We start from the raw sequence: 21,469 nt of genomic DNA, 5'->3' as shown, positions 1-21,469 counted from the left end.
GTCAATCAATGCAGATAACAGAAAAAAAAAAACTACGATAATGTTTCAATGAAGTCAATTAAGATCGAGTCATAATCAACATTAATAGAAAGAATCTCTCTTTGTTGTTTCACTGTTGAGAAACACAAAGTATTACAATGTTATGTATTTTAACAGATAAACATCATTTAACACTCCATTGTGGCACTTTTTTTGCAACGAACTGTTGATTAAATTGGTTAATGTTCCCCTTTTTTTTGTCTCTCAAGGTCATTGTATTGTGTTAGTCATGGTATTGCGAATGCCACTTGAGTGTATACCGATGAAGATAAGATATATTCTGTCATTCTCTTCTCAAATTTGTGCGCATTACATATACGTGCCATTGTGAAGACCCATCACTACTGACCAAACTAGAAATATAGTAGTATCAAATCGCATCACATTAATAATATAATGAAATACATCCACTAAGTTGTTCTTTCTAACAGTCGATTGTTTCGCGGTCATCGAACTCATACACAGAGAAGAGGATTCAACTGATTAAGCATGATATTATTTCAAGTGGCTTTACCACAAGATAGGTATTTTTGGCATTCGAAGTTACAAGTAATTATACAAGTTTGAGACATGCCAATTTTTTAGAAGCTTTCTAATTTGACAGATGTTGGCCCAAAAATTATCTGGAATACAATAAAATAATTATTATTTAAATATAAAATACTCTTAAATGGTGGTAAAATTAATTTGTAAAAAAGAGGTTAAAAAATTTTGTTTTAATTTTCAAAAAATACTTAACTTTAGTAAATTAAATATGAGTTTTTTAAATAATTAATTTTAATTTTTTTATTTGAAATCTGAAAAATGAAAGATGTGATTACGTATTTAAGAAGGAAGGTAATAATGTATTTTTGCAATTACATGGGTCGAAAGAAAAACTAAAAATTGATGAATATTCATGATTCTTATCTCAAAATAGTCGTTTTTATAAAAAAGATTACATTAATGTAATAAAAAATTGTTATCTGCTATAAAATAATAATCACTCTTATTCTAGCGTTGTAATGCTGTGCATTATATGGACGCATAAACTAAGCTTTCTAGTTGATTAGTTTGCTCTGATAGATCCTTTCGAATATTGTCAATTTCGAGTTTGTATTGTAATTTATTATCATATATATAATTCCTGAATGATAGCCGGATCCTCAAGGTCATAAATATCTGTTATTGTACGCCCTTATGTTTCAGTGTATTTGTTTCCCCTTCTGACTACTTTAGTACTATAGATGCATCGGAAGAAGATGGTCTGTACTCGACAGAAAGATACATGGTTTTTTCTACAACAAGAAAATGCCATGGATCCTTGAGTCGGATAGTTTCATTGCAGCTGGAATAGCTAAAAATGATTTTTCTAAGTAGTTTTATTATTATGTATGCTTATGGATTTTAGTACCGTAAATAGAACATTTAGGAGTGGTAACTGGCGTAAATATTTAATGGATATTAAAAATAAGGGCATCATATATCATTATATCAATTTACTCCCTCGATATATTTTTTGAAAATATTAATTAATTTTAAATTAGGTCTTTAAAAAATTTTTCTTTTGTTTCGATCTTTTTTAATTTCTATTAATTATTTAAATTTGAATTGATTATATTTTTTTTTTATAAATAATTTGAAAATTTATAGAAAATAAAATTACAAATAAGCAATTATAAATTATTGAACATAAAATTAATAGTTCATTTATGATAATAAAACATGTAATATTTTTATAAACATCTATTAATCACTAACAGCCTGATAAAAATATAAGATTTAATTGAAAAATTATCCAACAGATATGATTGTCAATCAATTTATACAATAAACAAAATAGTTATATGGTTATATTTTTATTTATTTATTTAATAGCCACAGTTGATTAGGAAAAAAAGTATTCATTTAAATAATTATTAAATAAATAGAAGTCTTTTAATTTTTTTGCTCAATTTTAATTGCTTAAAATGTAATAAATATTTTTGCATTTAAATTTAGAAATGAGCTCACTTGTAGTAAACTTTACATGAGGTAATACTTTTATTCACAAACAATATTTTTTTATTGTGGTAGTATTATTCTTCTAACTAGACATTCAATTATCATCAAATTTTTATTGATTCGTACAAAACAGTCTTGTAGGTTTTTCAGTCATATAAATCATCAAGATACATTTTTATATATTAAATGTAATAAAAATAAATGTTTTGCAAACTATAGACATTTATAAACATTACCTCACTGTCAATGTTTATATTTTTTAACAACATTTCAAATGAATAGTAATTCATGACTAAAAAAATATTTCGATTAATTTATCGACTATCTCAATTATCAGAAGAATGATACTGTTAATTGGATTACCCTTTTTTTAATTCAAGGTAAAGTGTCAATTTTTTCTATAGATTATGTAAAAGCCTCCTCATAATGTTTAACTACCTATATATAATTAGCATACATATGCATAATAAATGCCTCTCTCTTACATCAGACACATATTTGTCATCGTTGATAGATTTTTCTTAACGTATTTTTATGAATGATTTGAACAAGAAAGACATTGGAGTTAATTTAGTGTCTTTTTTTATTTCTCTAATGAAAATAGTGTCTTTTTTTATTTCTCTTGTAAGAATATTTCAATAGATTTTAGTCTTCTCTATCGTTCAGTATTCAATGTCTTGTCTAACAAAAAATTCATAAGTTAATTAAAGGTAATTTTAATAATAATATATCTATAGCTCCTTAATAATAACATCCTATATGTTATCATTTTGAATTTTTCAAATACTATGATTACTCTCAGAATTAAAAAATATTTTTATGAGTTGAATCATTTATAAATATAATTTCTGTATGTTTGTATTTTCAATTATTTTAATTAATTGTATAGAATCTATAAATCGATGATTTTGTTTCACTAGATAACTTGGTTTGTCTATAAATGACCGAGGAAAGAATAAGATCCAATTAAACTGTCAATTATTCCGTTCCGCGTTTAAAACCATGTAAATAATGATGTCATTAACTTGGTGAAGCACATATCTAAGGAGTGCGAAAAATGTGATAAGAGCAAGGATGCTATTGTAGATAAACATTGAATGCTATACAGTCGTCTTTCCTGAACTTTATTGCGATGGCAGTAACCCCAATATTTCTCACATGAATTGTTATTTGATAAATTTAAATTGACGTTTAAACTATTTTCACAATGATATTATTTTACATTTTATTCTCTAAATGTCAGAGGATTCAACAGCTTTGTATTTCAGCCTTGACTTTCGTTAACAGAATGAGATTATTTGCGAGTACTTTAAACGTCGTTTTTACGAATAATCTTAATGGCAAGTTTATTGGAAAAATAAATTAAATATTAATAAATTATTTACAAAAGAGTTATTTCTATGAGAAGTATTGTTTTAAATTTTAAACGATAATTAGAGTGTGAATGAAAGAAATGTTTTCACGAAGTTCGTGCACTTAAAAAAATGAATATAATGTGAAAAAGGCTATTCCAGCTGCAGTAAGAGGGAAACAAAATGGTTTTGAAGGGAGCAGTGAAGGTAATTATCGTATCAAGGTCAGCATTACAATGATTTGCCGTTGCGTCAAGAAAAGGGGACCCACGCCATCCGCACATTTTAAATTTGTTAATTCTAAAAACCTTTTTAAAAATTTGTTTTGAATACTGGGTGGCCTGTAAATATTACTTTTACACGTGTAAAAACAAATTAGTTTTTTCCGCCATCAACTACCAACCAATTTTGCAACTTACATGCTCATCAAGACTTCAATAACTTTATTAAAATCAATATGCATGAGAGTAAATGGAAAATTTTTACAATTGGTGCAGTGTAATTTTTTTTTCATTTATTCACGGTTTAAATTAGTCTGTATGAGTTGAAATGAGGGGACCTTTATATTATCATTATAATTCCTGTTCATTATTATATGTATGAACATTCATGCGGGCTGAAAGGTGGCAGATGTGAAAATATGATGAACACCAAGATGATTTCGTTGAACATAGTATATGTTAAGTATGAGCTAACTATTAAGTATTTGCAATAGTTATTACATTACAGTATTATTTGATGTTTTAGTATGATCAAAAAATATCTATTTTCATCAGACAGTTTTTTTATTAATTAAGATTATGATAATAAATACACTGTGAATCAATGTGTGTTATTATTATTTGTACAAGTGCATACAAAAATTATATGTTTTATATTAACAGTGTAAATGTGCTACGTAGTATTTTATTGCAAACAGTGTGTTGAATATTTATTTTTTAATATTTTATTTCATGTGTTAATTAATCATAAAACTCGAAAAAAGATACACCAATTTATTAATTGGATAAATAATATAATAGTGTTGAAAAAAAATTGTTGGTAAATGTGACAATAATGTCACCTTCCGTTTAGTTTCAACAGAGAATTTTGATAGAAAATAATAAATAATTAATTTTCGCTACAAAGACTTGTTCCGAGGTGTTTAAATATCTTATCGGCTTTTGTAGTATCATTAACATTCTCTATACGTCTTTGAAGGAAATATATAATTGATGAGAGAGGGTCGTCTTTCATTACATTCTAGTCGACGTAAAAGCACGTGAATGGATTGAGCGAGGATATCTGTGCCGTCATTTCCGGTCGGGATTGATCGACTTTAATCTTTTTAATAAATCTTTTGTCATTTTAAAAGCGAAATTTTTATTAAGGAAAAAGCTTACTAAGTAAAGCGAACGTAAGATTTAACGTCAATCTTAAGACGTGGCTCTTAGCTTTGCTTAGAAATCATTATCACGTAAAGCTATAAGGAAATAGTATAATAAATTTTTGTAGCAAATTTAAGCGAAGGAGAATTTTAATCATATACTATTGCTGTTGGAGAAGACTGTGTTTGACATCTTCCAAGACGATAATAGTACATTTATAACTTTGATTCGTCGAAATGTAATTAATGGAAAGCTTGTGATGAATTAACAATTGAATAAAAAAAATAATCATCCATAGAAATGAAATTTCTAACTTAAAAAGATAGTGTATCTTCAGCTTTTGGTCAAAAAATGATTAAATTTTGCTTCAAAATACAAGATAAGCTGATAAATGTTTTCGTTTTAAAATATAACAAACTGGTTTTTCTAACGTCTGGGAAATTTTTTTTAACTATCATGTAAGCTTGTACTGGCGATAAAACAGCAAACCGCGTGAAAACAAAACATGTTAAGGCTTCACTTCCGGCTTTGCTCACGTTTAAACTATTAACTTTGAAATACAGTCTTGGCAGACTTTTTATAAGATATCCTATACTTTTAAGACATTTTTTGTGGTCTGCATTTTTTTATTCTCCAAACTTTTAATCAGTTTTAACTGTCGAATAATTTATATAAAAAGAACATCTTTAATTTCATTGATTTCTTATTTGTATTATCTCTGAATTGCAAATATAAATTCGCTTATATTATATTATTTCCAGAATACTTAAGATAATTTTTTTTTTCAGGGTAGTTGTTGGTGCACCGGAAGCCCAGACATCACAACCAAATGTTTACAGAGGAGGTGCCGTCTATCGTTGTGATGTAGCAGTTGATGACAGTTGTGTTCCTGTGGAATTTGATCATCAAGGTATGTACACCAGTAAAATCACAGTTACAATCAAGTTGATTGATTAAACATGAGTTTGCTATGTAACTTTATAAAAGATGATATTTGAATAATTTCTTGATATCACCGGATGTCATGGTGTAACTTCAACATTCAGGTAGATTCAGAATCAAAAATCAGATAAACCGAAGCTTTTTCGGCTTCTTGTCACACTTAAATATATATTTAGATTGAATTTCTGAATCATCATAATACCTTTTTTATGTATTTAACTTTCAACAGTACACAAACCCTGATCTTTGGCGCTGTAAATCCCAGGTCATTCGTTTAAATGTGGAGCAATCTATTTTTAGGCAGTTTGCACCACCGTGCTGTTGAACTTAGTGTCGTTGTTTTTATATATTCCGGGTTTCTGTTTTAATAAAATTTTAAACGCCGTCATACAATTACATATTGAGAGCAAGAAAAAAAAACACATCTTTAAGCTTCAAATACTTATTACAATCAATTAGTTGTGATTTGACTTGCTATTAGCCTTTCGCAATGTATTATTGCCAATCTTAATTACAATTGATCAGATTTATACCATTCGTAGTAGGCATTCGATTAATTTATTGACCTCTATTACATTTAAATCTTTCGATTTTTTAGATTCAAATTTATATTAGATTAAATTAAATTAATCAGTCAATTAGCTCTTTAATTAATTCGGTAGGTTAGCATAAAATGGATATAGATAATATATTAGAGACATATAGCTGGAATCGTATAATTAGAAATAAAATAGAAGATAAATTTATTCTAACACAATGGTAAAACTACATAAGTAGTAAAAGGATCAATGATCAGACGACTAGATTTATTCAAGTACAGAAATTGAAATATATTTTTTCCTCAGAAAAATTAGTATAATAATCTTTTATTTAGTAAATTACCATTATTTACTTAATTTCAGTATAGGTTTGAATAAATCTATTGCTTAGAGTTTAATTATCAATGGATATAAATGATATGACATTGAAATAAAAAATAATACAGAAGAAAATTTAAATTAATGAAACAATTTTAGAAACTGGTCACGAACGTTTCTAGTCTATTTCTTTTAGAGAGTAATTATTTTCAATATTCTTGTCTTCTAGAAACTGATGAATTGAACCGTGATATTTTAGGATTTATATTGAATTAATTTAAAATAAAATTCAAGGTTTATAAGTTAATGAAAAAATATTTATGATGAAGATTGCTTATTAACTATCATATTAATTTGAAACACGTTAAGCATCAACTCAAATTAATCTTTTTCTAGAACTTGTAGTTCTTGGCAAGTAATTTTATTACCTTTTCTTCAATGAAATTGTTTGATTATTTTAACTCAACTATATTTGATGATATAATACTTTATACGTTTGTTTTACATTGAGTACTATTTATTTATTGTTAATGGCATTTTAACTTGTCGATTCATTTAATTTAATTTAATTTAAAAACTATTCTACTTATGGAATGTTTTTCACTTATACTTATTTCATTTTAATTAATACTGATTTTAACTTATCTTATACAGATATTGAATCAATTAAATTTAATGTAGACAATTATACGAATAAAATTTAGCAAAAGGCACTAATATAATGATATACGTTGAGCTTTATTATCTCAATGAAATCCATTAGATACAATTATTAATTAGTCTATAAAGAAAAATAATTATTCATTATTATCTTCAATTGATAACTGTTTTTTAAATAGATTCATATTCAGCTGCTTATCAATTATTATGAGGAAATATTACAGTTATTTAAATTAGTTTGTAAGGAATTGATATTTATATTGCAATACAATAGAATAATTTATAAAAAATTGATTATAAAAAATAATTAAAAAATTTTTTATAAATTAGATAATAAATTTTCATTAATAATTAAGACAATTGATTGGAAATTCAGTTATTTCTTGAATGAGTTCACATATTATTATTCCAAGTACGTAGTGATTAACAACTGGACTTCAGGAACAACCTTACAGGTCACTCACTTTTCTCATTTGTCCGGAATTGGCAATCTTCTCTCCTCTTTTTCGTCTTACGTCTGTCATCTCGATGGTCTTGTATTTATTTTTCCAAGTTATGTGAAACATTCAATAAAAACTAGCAATCCCAAATAGAGGAAACCGTAAGATGCACTCGACACTATTGTATCTTAACTCCATGACGTACTCTACCAATGAGTTTTCACCCCATTATCTTTTTGTTTTATAACGTGGAAACACTTTAAGAAGAAATAAAAACATCAGAATGTTCCTACCTTTGGCAGATAAGTACATCTGATCGTTTATACAGGTAACGGATCATTCTGTTTCCACTTGATGCTACTGTAAAAGGTAGAAAAATCCTAAAAAACTATATCACATGTAGTGAAAGACAGTTATCTTATCAACACAGTGAAGAATTGAATAAGATAAATTAACACTGACTAATAAACACAGCGATATAAATAAGTTGATAATTACATTTATTTATGCATTATAATTAGAATGCACTTTTCTTATCAGTAATTTTACTTTACTTTACGACTGTTTATAAATGTCGTTGTCAATGAATTATCATTAAAGTTCATTCAATAATAATGGTTTATTCATTAGTTTGCTAAACAAAAATATACATCAAGTCAATATTTTATTGATAGCGATCTTTTACTTTCTAGTTTATAATTTAAAAAGAAAGCTACTGATGAATGATTGAAGAAATGTTATTCATTGATATTACTTATTCAATCAATTTTTTCTTATTTCTACAAATTATATTTATTAATAATATTTTTTTTTTTTTTTGCAGAAAATAATTATATAAAAAATCCAAACAAACCATACAACCTCATCCAGATAGACAACAAGACTTTGCAATGGTTTGGAGCAACAGTGTCGACTTCTTTGGTAGACGGAGGACCTATACTGGTACGAGCATACACAATTAACTTAAATCTCACACTACAAAAAGTCGGGATGTCTCGAGTAAAAGCTGGTGAAATTCTTGACGAAATTCTTTCATCACAAATTACAAGGATCACATTAGCATGAGAATAACTGTCGCCATAACACAGAGCTTTAGAGTTTCTTTGAGTTGAAGACGTGTCTGAGTTTCATTTTTTTCTTTGTACCCTCTTTCCGCTTTGCCAGAATATACTCTCTACTCTCTTCTGCCATTTTAAGTCTATTTTTGAACTTAAAAATAAACAATCTCAAATAAGAAATGACGCGTGCATTCTGGATATAGAATGAAAAGCTTTTTTACCTCTGAAGTATTTTTAACTCAAATTGGTGAGGATATCTAGTATAGTTAAGCTGACTAATGTAATCAATGTAAAAGCAATAAGTTCAATCTTACAATTTGAAATTTAGTCATTTAGAGATTTATCAAATATTTAAAGCATTTCTAGCTGATAAATTCAATTATATCACGACTACATTTTCATTACTATCTTTTCATATGATATTATTAAGTGGAATAATATTGTAATTTAATAACAATAATGTGATGCAAAACCCAATTAGACTACATAATTCAGTGCAAAGATTATCAATGGCTATTATCCATACCTTGTACGTAGATAAGTGGTCTTTATAAAGCAACAACAGTCTATTTATCTTGACATTCATATTTTTTACTCTACTACTGTAGATAATAAAACGTGTGAATTAGTAACAAGATACTCTATTCAGTGAGAACAAAAGTTCATGACGTACTAGTGTGGTTTAGTATTCAAGCATTCATCATTTAAAGTTATTATATTCGCGTTTTACTGACGAGTTTTGAATTTCGTTGTCACGTATATGATAATTTACGTTTATTAATGATTTACATTAGTTGTAGAAAGGATTTTGCTAACTCTTTAAGCTTTCTATTGTTTTTTAACTGAATGAGAATAGAGATTTATGAATTGGGTACTAATATCACTATTTTGCGTAGGATTGTTTCTTTTGAATAATTGCAAAAGATTTATTTTTTTTTTCTAAATAAATTCATTAAATAATAAACATATGAAGGAAGAAACTTATTTAAATAATATTGAAACAGATAATGAATGAAAATATATGAATTATAATAAGAAATATTTATAGTAAGTTTTCCATCAATTTATTATAATCTCCATTCACAATAAAAATTATTTTTATTTTCTTCAACCAGTCTGGTTCTTCAATCAAGAAAAAAGCTAAAAAAATTGGGGACTAAAAGAAGGTTTCATTCTTTATTATGTGTAATTCTCTAGTCAGTGGCAGACAAATTTATTCTACTGTTTGTCGATTCTTCCGACACTCAGATAATTTTTTTCTACCTTCTGCCCTTGCATTTCTTTTCGCAATAACCGCGGAATCTCTTGTATTTTTTAGATACAGCCTCTAGATTGCCGACAGATGTTTTAAATTTCTAAGGCTGTGTCTTTTCACTTGTATTAAATGGATATACCTTCTTTTTGTGTAGAATAATTTGCGTAGTATCATCAAGGCGTTGCCGCAAATATTGTGGTATAGAATTCGTATAATTTGAAGCAGTTAAGGCATAGTTCAACATTTACTTGATTTAGGGAATTTAAATGCAAAAAGAACATTCTGTAAATTTTTTCTTTCATTCATCATAAATTAAAGTTGATGTTAATTTATGTAATTAAGATGGTTTTTCATTAAACAATGAAATCATTTTGAAAAATAAATCAAATTTTTTTTTTCACACCGGAAATGAGTAAAATTCGAATAATCGTTCTAAAGTCCTTAATTGTCATTTAAGATTTTAGTATCCGGGCTCGTCCGTACTTATTTACGAAAGCAATTGAAGACTCCGGATATTAAAATCATACCTGACTGGATAATATGTAGTTATTTAGTTAAGCGATGTTTAAAAATATTAGATACAAAAATATTACGACCGTCTTCAAGTGAATAGAACAAAAATAATAAAATATAGTAGCTCGACAGTTTACAAATATTTGAGTTTTAACTAAAGTCATTAAAATTAAAACAAATAAATTGTAATCAGAAAAAATAATTATTTGCTAAAATTAATATTTGGTGATTATTTATCTGAAAGAATACTTTTATCAGTTGATTATCGAGGTGATGAAAATAGTAATAGGCTGAAACAAAATGATCATATATAAATAGAAAAGAACGGTAATAGCTTGAGTCGAAGGCTAGAAAATGTTATAGATATAATCGTGAGTAATATGGTGAGACGAACGAACACCCAACGATGAAATGTAGGTGAGTCTTGGTGATAATTGGCTGTTTCTCAATTAACTGGTGCAGTGAAATTATTAATTACCAATTAACTCAATTTCACAATAAATACCCAACAAACCGAGGAGCAATTTAAATTTCATCTTATACTGTAATTGTAAACATTCTCTAAATACAGTATTTTTATAATAACAGTTAAACTTTTGCCAGAAAGCAAAGAAAAAAAACTTCAATGGACAATAGCATTTCGTGTTTTAATTTTTGTCCACTGAGCAAATTGCAAGTCTCGCTGAACCATTACTTTTTTTTGTTAATTCTCTAATTTTCTCCGGTTGACATTAACAGCAACTCACTCGAACTATTTTTTTGAATCTTCAAATTCTTCCTTTCATTTTTTGTATCATTACATCCATCCAAACATATTACCCCTCACCTTTAGACCTTACCTCTACCTAAATGACTGAAACTGGTAAAAATAGTTTGGTTTGATGTCAATGCTTGATTTACGACAACCTTTGAATGAAAGTCATTTTAATGTGGCTATTGACATAATGAAGCCGATAAGATTACTTGAATGTATGAAATAGAATCTGAGTAGTTAATTTCCGGGGTTTAATGTATCCTTTATAATATATAGTGTATTGTAACCAGTACTTGAAGACAGTTGAAGATCATTTGTCTCACCTATAAATAATATTATGAGTCAGTCACCGCAAAAGGTGACTCAATTAAAACATTATATATATAAATACACTCATGTATACAATGTATATAAAAGCACGTGCTTTCTTTCTATCAAGTCAGATATAGTTTCTTCAGAACTTTGGAAAAAAATTATTACTATTTGATTATTAGCTTTTTTATGGGAATATAATATAACGTTATATTACGTGAGTACGATCAAGTTCCTTAGGGGAAAGGTTTCTCGGAAGTTCAGTAATTTTTGGGCTTCTTGTTTGATGGAAATGGTCTTCAGAAAGAGCTTTTGATGCATTTTTTTTCAAGCTTCATGATATATAAATTTTTTTTCTTCAATTAATCAAAAATAAATTGACACATTAGTAGATAAGATTATTTATGAAAATTTTTTTATAGTTCATTGATAAATATTTTTCTGCTTATTAAGTTGAAAACAAATTATTGAGTCAGATATGAATGGCGCAGATTTATTTAAAATTTATAAAAAAAAATTAATCACTGACATTACTGAAAAGGAAGTAAGGAATAAATTGGGTTTCATCAATGATGATACAAAATTCATAGGAAATACGGATATTTTTAGACTTAATTAAAAAACGAAAAGTAATTTAAATTGGCTCTTGAAATATACTTTGATTAGATTCACTTAAAAAGTCAAATAAATGCATAGAAAAAAAAAAGTTTAAAGATGATTAGTTACCTACTTAAAAAGCTGACGATTCATCCCATCGAAGAAAATCGAGTGTAGACGATCTCAACTGACCTTATTTACGCCCCGAAATAACTCAAACTTTCAACATGTGTCGGGGCGTGAGCACGAGCTTTCATTAGCTCAGCGCTCCCATAAAAAAAAAGATCAGTAATCATAGTTTTTTTATTTGATGACTGAGGTCATCTATATCTTTTTGTTGTCTCAATGTCAATAATTGAGACTAGTGCAATTCATCAATTACCAAATGTCTTTTCAGACTGTCCTAGATAAACTACGATCTATTTACACTGGATGATATCTGCTTAAAAATAACTTACAATATAAAATTTTTCAAGTTTTCTTTACAGACATCAAATTGATATATTTTTAACAAATATTATGAAATCAGGTAGCTCATGAAATTACTTTTTAATGAAAAATGAATGATATTTTTAAAATAACTTTTTGTGTCCAATTATCAATAATTTTTCAAAAGGTATATTTATGCTTAAATAAAATATGTTTAATAAAACATATTTTTGATAAAAAGTATAAAATGATGATTAAAATAAATTTACAAATACAAACTAACAAATGATAATGGAGAGGAATAATCGATAGCACTAATGAAAGAATCATTTTGAGTTGAAAAACATGAATATTACATTAATCTTCCTCTGTTAGTTGTAATATTTGAGATATGAAATAACTATACTTGTAAATTTTTTTATTTTTACTTATGTTTTAAATTTTTTCAGGCATGTGCACCAAGATATGTGTTCTTCTCTATTTCCCAATCGAAGAAAGACTTTGGTGATAGTTCTAGGCCATCCATAGTTGGAAATAGAAGAGATCCAGTAGGTACTTGTTGGGTGACAAATTTTACATCATCAGTTGAATTTGCACCATGTCGAACAAGTAAGTTTATTTATTATTTATCAATCATATCATCACTAAACGTACAATTTATTAAAATTTTTTTATTCTAATTTATGTTGCATATAATTTGAAGAGAATGCAGTGTAAATTTTTGCCACGGGATACTGTAAACTACTTTGTAATTGGATTTAATTCAGAAATCAGTAATAATAGTATGACGTGATCGAATATCTCACCAACTAATTTAAATAAATTCTATAAATATATCTTACTTAATCGTAGTTTAAAAATAATCCAGTTAATGACTCATTTTTTGTGAAATATCAAATGAACATCAATTCATGCTTACTATTTTGCAATGTTTAACTTTAAATTCATTGAAAAAAATTTTTACGATACAATATTCAAAATATTTTCATAAATATCCAACAATTGTCTATTTATTATAAGAAGTTTTGTTTCTGTTAGTTAAAGTGAAAAATAAGTATGAATATTTTTTGATGACCATTGAGTCAGCAAAAAACATGTTGGTTTCAATTTATTTACTTGCAAGTTTTTGAATGAAATTTAATACTTATTGCATTTTAAGTTTATTAATACTCAATACTTTTTCAGCGTTATAAATTCCAGTTAGTGCTATAAATAATTAATTTAGTCCAATCATTTTTTCTGATATTTATGCCTTATTTTTATTACTCATGAAGATCTGTCATTGATTTCAATGTTAATCAAATGTAGCTGAAAAGAAAAAATCCAGTAGTGGTTTAGAGTTTATTTCTATATTATTTTTAACATGAATTCATAATCATCAAAATATCTTCATTTATTAATTAACTATTAATGGCAGTGAATTAATGAATGCAATAATGTTTTCAGAAAATTTTGGATACCACAGACAAGGGTATTGTCAGGCAGGTTTGGGAGCTGCAGTGTCTCGAGTAAGTAAACAACGATTAATACTTATTTCCTAAGAAAAAAAGCCTCAGTTGCGTAGAGTAAAAAACCAAAGTCGTGTAGTGTAAATTACACGTCGTAAATAAGAACTTTATACAAACGTAGCAAAGCAACTTACATAAAGTCAAGCGTGTTTCTAAAGAGTTAAGAGCTGTTGAGACACTATGAGGGTTGATTCTCATCCAAAAATGGCCAAGATGTAAGGTTCAAGTTGGCCTGTATCACGCATTTGAATACAACTTCTCTCGCATATACATTACTCTTGTGCCATGTGAACGAATGTAAATATATAAGCATAAAATGTGAACATTTAGTTTCTTTAATTCTTTTAACAAATATACATTCAGGGTCTTAGGTTTAAAATTACTTTTTAGTGACTCAATAAATTATTTGAATTTTTCATCTATTTCTTACGCTTAGTTTTTGAGTCTTGATATCGTTAATAACCACTAGATTTCATTTACATAACCTGCGGAGAAAGAAAAGTAAGATTAATTGAATGTAATAAAAATGTCTAATTGATTGTTGGAAAGGTCCATATTAAGGTATTAAAAAAAAAATGAGGATTAAATATAAATAATTAATTGTGATAAATTTGAACATAATAACTTTCATATCAAAACACTGGTAATACTTTAATGAATTTCGGAAATGATATTTATATGTGATTCTAAATCTCCCCTTTAAAAAATATCATCATCCTACCAATACGGTAATGTAAACCTATCAAACAGCCATTTATCATCTTCTCAAAATTCTCTATCATTCTGTAATCACTAAGAGACAGTCAAGCATAAGATAACTGAGAGAAAAAACTATTATCATAGCGCAAAAATGTTTCTAATTCTTCGACATGAAAAAATGTGATGCCGGAATAAAGCCAACAGAGAAATCAACTTGTGTTTACAAGAGAAAAATTTGCAACAAGAACAATGGTTGCAGATTAAATAAGGCTGTCTACACGAAGAACACGAGCGAATGTTTTGGTACCTATCGAGAAGAAGTAAGACGATAAAACACAGATTGAATTATAATACCACCCAAATATGTATACAAAGGTAAAGTAGGTAGAAGGATATGTATACGCTCTTAGAGTACAATTTATAACTCGCATGCATATTGTCAACTACATAAACGTAGAGTCTACTTTATACATTTTTTCTTTTAAGATCTAAATCAGTTGATGCTCTTATTTGGGACGTGTGTCTTTGTACAATGTAAAACCGAATACAATTTCAATGAAAACAAAAAGCAAAAACTGTAATGGTTTATTCAAAATGATATTGTGCTATATAATTTATGGAATCAATTGTTACAATTTACAAGTTTAACTAAACAATTGTTCAAACTTACTATGATGATTTAATATGTATTCGACTTATTTTCTTAAGCTATTCAGTAGCTGGTGGCCTTAACTCAACACTTTGGTGATTAATTAATTTTCCAGGCGCCATGAATGTCACCCGTATCTTATCACCCTGTAATAAATCATGACAAATTTCATGGAGGAGCTGGGAAATAGATTAGCTTTTTACTTGTGATCATCAATATACATAGATATAGAACTAGATTCACAAAGTTTTTCAATTTAGCTAAGATTTTATTTAATTAGAAGTTCTAAGAATTGGGTAGGTTCATCTATCACTGTATTGAATACCAATAATGACCAAAAATATTAGATAATAAGAAAAAAAAAATACTGAAATAAATAAGTATCAATACATATGATGGATAAGCTTTATAAAAAAGAAATAAAATATAAAATGATCATTTCATTTTCGAATAGACTTAAGATCAGTTGGAGTAGAATGAAAATCTATTTTAAAAAAAATTTTCAAGTTGAATGACAATTGACTAATGAATAAAAATAAATAAATAAATGAGTATGAAAATATTGTGTATCTTTGTTATACTACTTTAGCTGATTGTTGATTTTGAGAAATAAAGTCTTGGAGTGTTGACAATATTAAAATGTAGGTAAATGTTCTTAATGGAAGAAATAAAAATTCAAGAGTCACAGAATATTATAAATAAATATTTAAACTCGAGACTTCAAAAATACTAAAATGAAGGATTTTAGATTTTCTATTGTCTGTTTTGAAAATTAATTTTATCGTCAAGTTGACATAAATCATTGTCTACTTTACATTGATATACCATCCTACATGATAATACACTACAGGTTGATTTACCAATACAAACAAAATCTAAATAAAGAGTAATATTTATTTATGATCTATTCAATTTATCATCGGCAATATTATTTTTAGAATTAATTTTAAACAATTCATTTTATGAAGTAAAACAAGAATATGGAGAAAACCAAGACAGATGATATGTGAGAATTATAACAATTGAAGTTCCTCAAATTGGACTTAAAACTACTATCGAATATGATGGTATACCATAAAAAGTTGGTTAGAGGTTTGGAGTATGTCTCAAGTAAAATACATGTTTGTAAGACAATGTTATCAGATGATATCGATAAAATAGAATGGTAAAAAGCCATCAACTACCAATTGTTCTTGTACCTGAAGCGTAATTTTCTTGATTAAAAATTTAATCCAATGGAATGTAGATGTCTTCTCACATTCGCTTACATAATGGAAAAAAGAGAGTAGCCATGATATGTTATATAAAGTGGTATCACGATGGAGAAAAGCGCCCATCGCGTAGGTAGTCCCTATTCAAGAAGAAAACATGGACACGGTGACAGAACAAAATGTTCGTACCTTATATGGACAAGCATTGCGAGTTTGATATTCTTTGAATTCTTTCCGTTAGACAAAACTTTTATTTCTTTTATGCAATAAAATTTATTCAAATAAATATAAAAATAATTGATCTTATAATGGAAACTTTTAGCTGATGTTTACGGAAAGCACAACATGAAATAAAACTTAGAGCCTATTCTTAAATAAAAGAATAAGATAAATGTGGTACCAGATCAACCTTTAAAGAATTCTTTGAAATTCTTCAAACTATTGCTTGCAATGCCTTGTGTTTATTTTTGGCTTTTCGCAATATTTATCTTTAAACATGGATAATATTTTTACACTGGACGTGATCTTGTGGCCCATTGTGGATTGGCTCGTGCACGATTTCGAACAATGGACGGCACTCCGTGTAGAAACAACAATATCAAAACGTAAAGTCCGCACCAGGATACTATATGCACACGTATACTAATTTTTTTTTTGTCCGATATGTCGAGTGTCAAAGTTAAATAATGTATATTCATAAATATTGATACTTGAAGCGTGAGAATATCTTTGGAAATAAATTCTATCTGATTAACAAAAAATTAATTCTCTTTGATGAACCGAAGATACACATCTACGAAAAGTAGCAGCATCCGTGTGAACGTGATCCAAAACAGATTGGAATACAATCCATGGGTTTGTTATTTAAGAAAGATGATTTGAAGTGCGGTACTTAAGAGCAGTTATCTTTTTACCTAATTAAGTTTAAAATTGATTCGACTTGTTTATCAGTCATTTTCATAGAAAATTTTATTCTGGTTTACTTCAATGTTTCATTCTTTTTTATTCGACAGCAAAAAAATATATTGTCATTGAGAAAAAAATATGTATAATGAAAATTAGTTTTGAAATAATTTCATTATATTATTTATGCCAATTTATTGGATTTGAAGAAGTATAAATAACTGGTTGTTTAATTGATTTATTATAATTTAGTTGATGCCCTAATTATTGCTATGTAAAGTACGTATTTTAAAAAATGATTATCATCAAACTCACCTAGTTCCACTTCCACTTTCTATTCATATTTGTATTTGATGTTATTAGAAACTTCACCTCGAATACATGGCAGTATTCGCCCACTCAGGATCAATCATGTGGGCAGAAATGATAATTTACATGCTAAGAAATATATTAAGAAACTTTTTTATTACACAAACATAAATATATGTACTACACAACATGTTTTCTTGGTTACAGGATGGAGAGAGAGTTTTCATTGGAGCACCTGGAAGTTGGTATTGGCAAGGTAAATTACTTATGTATTTATTTTTTAATAAATTTATAAATAATGAATAAATGGTTGTATATAATGTCTACAGATTAAGATAAAATAGATGTCTTGTAAGATGTCGACCAGTGGTGCAAATGATTATTTTGTAGGAAGTAAAAATTGATATAGCGAACAGATTTTTCATTAAAACTATTGCAGGTCAGCTGTACTCAGTGATGAGAAGAATGGAAAATTTTCCTTTCCTACCTCCAGGAAATGCCTCGTTCGGTGTTTTTCAAGGTACACCATGAATTACCAGGAGTCCGTAAACATCCTATTTCGTATAACTGATCTTTTAATATGCTAATGTTTGAAAAACCCACAGATCTAAATGCTAATTAACATTTTATTTCCTAAGTTGTTTAATTAGAGGAGGGTTAACTGAATTATCAGCCAACAGATTAGATTAATTTAAAACAAATTATTTCGTCGGATTAATATTTTAGTTTTTTAATATAATTTACATTACTTATTAATAAACAAGTTTGAGGAAATATTCATAAAAATTATAAGCTTAAAAATTAATGAGATAAAAATTGTATGCATTCAAGAGAAGAAATAATTAATTAACAAGTTGAACAAATGAAAAGTTCAATTTTTAAATAGTTAATAATTGAGAAATAAATTATCAGATAAAAGTAATAATTACTTTGATATATTCCTATACTTTATACTGTTAAAAATACATGGAAAATATATCTTGACTTCGGCAGTTAATTTACAGTAACATTAATTCAAATAGTTTGTTGGATATAATTACCCTTTTATTTATAGCAAACATAAATAAGACTCTCTCAATAAGGATTTATTAACTAATAAACAAATTGTTAAAAAATTCATAACCGGTAATTTGAATATTTTTTAGAATATAAATAATTTAACTATTGAATTGTCAATAATAAATTTTGAGCCTTAAACTTTTTTATACATTTTATTTTTTAAAACTTTAATAATTACTATTATCATTTAAATTTTGGGTTAATTATTTTCAAAAATAATTCGTTTTTTATTAGTCTCAAATACTAAGAAGCTTACCCACAATATTTACGATTCATTTAATTCATTAAAAGCCTAGATTTGCGTGCTGATACATGTACTTGACCCTCCTGTAATGACCCTTTGTGCCTTTTGACACTTGCTTGGCAGTGTAGCTCTAAAAAATAAATAATTACATAATTAATTATATATTTATTAACGAATACTGTGCGAGTTATTGATGATGGCTTTGATATTAGACAAAATAACTACTATTAACTATTATTCATTAATTGAATAGAAAATTAAACAAAAAACCTCAGTGTGTGAATTGAGTCTAAAATTAAAGTGGATTTATAACCCAAGTAGTAGTTTTATTGATTAAAAATATTTTAATATGCTGCCAGGTGAGTTGAGGTTTAACAGGTGTGGGCAAAGCTTTCTTACAGTTTTTTTTGGCAGTCATATCATGGAAGTAATACAATTTCAACGAATTTAATAAATTTGAATAATATGAATTATAGCTATTGGGAACTTCGACTAATTAGCCAGGATGAAATATTGGCGAGTGACTCAGTCGCTTTCAACAGCTGTTTGATGCTTGATAAACGGTGATTACAGCGGCGATTACTAAAATAATATTACAATATTAATCTAGCGCCTTACATTATGCTTAGTTACCAAAATGATGGTTTTTGTTGACCAGATGATCAATAAGTGATTTATTGAATGCTAATAATACTTGAATTTGCAGGACAAACATACACCCAAATGCTAAACAATCGGGGCAAAGTAATGTTTACCAAAGAAGGCTCGCCAGAAGAAGATGACAGTTATCTTGGGTATTCTCTAACTTCCGGAGACTTTATTGGCAATGGTGACACTGGAACTGCTGTAGGAATGCCTAGAGGGTATAGCCTTCATGGCAAAGTAAGTTTTAATTTACTCAAAGAGAATTTCAAATTTTGATGAATATTGAAATGGAAAATCAAGCTACAAACAAATTTTGAAAATCTAATTAGATTTTATAGTGTAATCTTTAAAGCCTCTTTTTCAAATCCATGTCATTGAATTACCATTAATCTTGATAAAAAATGACTATTTGTGATCATGAATAATTTATTTTCATTATTAAACTGATTAAATTTAAGTTCTTAAATAAAATGTAAATAAAAAAATTTTTTCTAGGTAATTTTGCTTGATTCTAATATGACGAATCATCAAAACATTACTGGTGAGCAAATGGGAGCGTACTTTGGTTACGCATTGGCATCAGGAGACATTGATGGTGATGGATTGGACGATCTGATTGTCGGAGCACCGATGTATACAATACCAGACAATCCCGAAATGAATATCGAAACTGGACGTATTTACATATTTTATGGAAAAGGACCAGATAAATATCGACAATTTGTCACTAGGTAATTAATTTAATTGATCAACGGATCACTATTACATTGAAGAAGTTTACAAATTGTCTTTTGTTATTCCTATCAGGGATGGAGAGAGCAATAGAGGTCGGTTCGGGTTATCTTTAGCTTCTCTTGGTGACGTAGATCGTGATGGATATGGAGATTTCGCTGTTGGCGCACCTTATGCTGGACCTGAAGGTCGTGGAGCCGTATATATTTATCATGGTTCGCATGAAGGCGTACTCGACGTATATTCCCAAGTGATACATGCTGAAGATCTTAGCAACAATGTTCGAACTTTTGGGTTCTCAATCGCAGGTGGTCTTGATTTAGACGGAAATCGCTATCCAGATATGGTGGTTGGATCTTATGAGTCAGGAACAGCTATGTTTTTCCGATCAAGACCTGTAATAAAGATGGTTCCTCAAGATACATTTGTGGAGTTTGGATCTTCCTCCAAATTAATATCTCTGGATGACAAAGAATGTACCTTGTCTGATACAACACGTGTTACATGTCTTCCGCTGAAGGCTTGTTTCAAATACACTGGCGATGGAGTGTCTTCTACATATGAATTTAATGTTCAGTATGTTCTCGATGTAAAGAAGACAAAGAGTCCTCGACTTTTCTTTTTGGAACATGAAGGAAGAAATACCTTAAATCATACCATAACTGTTGATCGCAATGAACAATTCTGCCGGACTGTAAGGGTAAGTCTATCAAACGATTTAATGTTGAAGCAGCATGAAAGACAGGTTACAAGTTTGAATTTTAGTTCAGCCTTTTGAATAATTAAAAAATTAATTTTGATGAATTTAAAAAGTCTGAGAAACTAAATTCTTTAATATTTATTTATATCATGATATATCATAAAATAGTATTGATGATTTGTTAAAATTTTCAAGCCACCTTGTAATTATGAATTCTTATGATAAATTTTTCAAGTATAATATTTTAAAAAA

At 27.8% G+C, this 21,469-nt stretch overlaps 1 protein-coding gene across 2 annotated transcripts in view; it reads left to right on the top strand.

Moving 5' to 3' along the window:
• Positions 1 to 21,469, top strand: part of if (inflated) — a 36,277-nt gene that overhangs the window by 11,170 nt on the left and 3,638 nt on the right. The window contains exons 2-10 of one of the 2 annotated variants that reach the window (XM_035096036.1): positions 5,530 to 5,651; positions 8,464 to 8,582; positions 13,008 to 13,167; positions 14,005 to 14,066; positions 18,045 to 18,093; positions 18,277 to 18,357; positions 19,847 to 20,022; positions 20,281 to 20,516; positions 20,593 to 21,217. In XM_035096036.1, coding sequence (XP_034951927.1) covers positions 5,530 to 5,651; positions 8,464 to 8,582; positions 13,008 to 13,167; positions 14,005 to 14,066; positions 18,045 to 18,093; positions 18,277 to 18,357; positions 19,847 to 20,022; positions 20,281 to 20,516; positions 20,593 to 21,217 — 1,630 coding nt within the window. The remainder of the gene's footprint in view (positions 1 to 5,529; positions 5,652 to 8,463; positions 8,583 to 13,007; positions 13,168 to 14,004; positions 14,067 to 18,044; positions 18,094 to 18,276; positions 18,358 to 19,846; positions 20,023 to 20,280; positions 20,517 to 20,592; positions 21,218 to 21,469) is intronic. The other variant, XM_035096037.1, reaches the window with a different exon arrangement.

Source organism: Chelonus insularis, unplaced genomic scaffold (assembly GCF_013357705.1).
Source record: "Chelonus insularis isolate UGA/USDA-ARS -01 unplaced genomic scaffold, ASM1335770v1 contig_139_pilon, whole genome shotgun sequence".
Lineage (NCBI taxonomy): Eukaryota > Metazoa > Arthropoda > Insecta > Hymenoptera > Braconidae > Chelonus > Chelonus insularis.
This window is presented reverse-complemented; position numbering and strand designations above follow the sequence as displayed.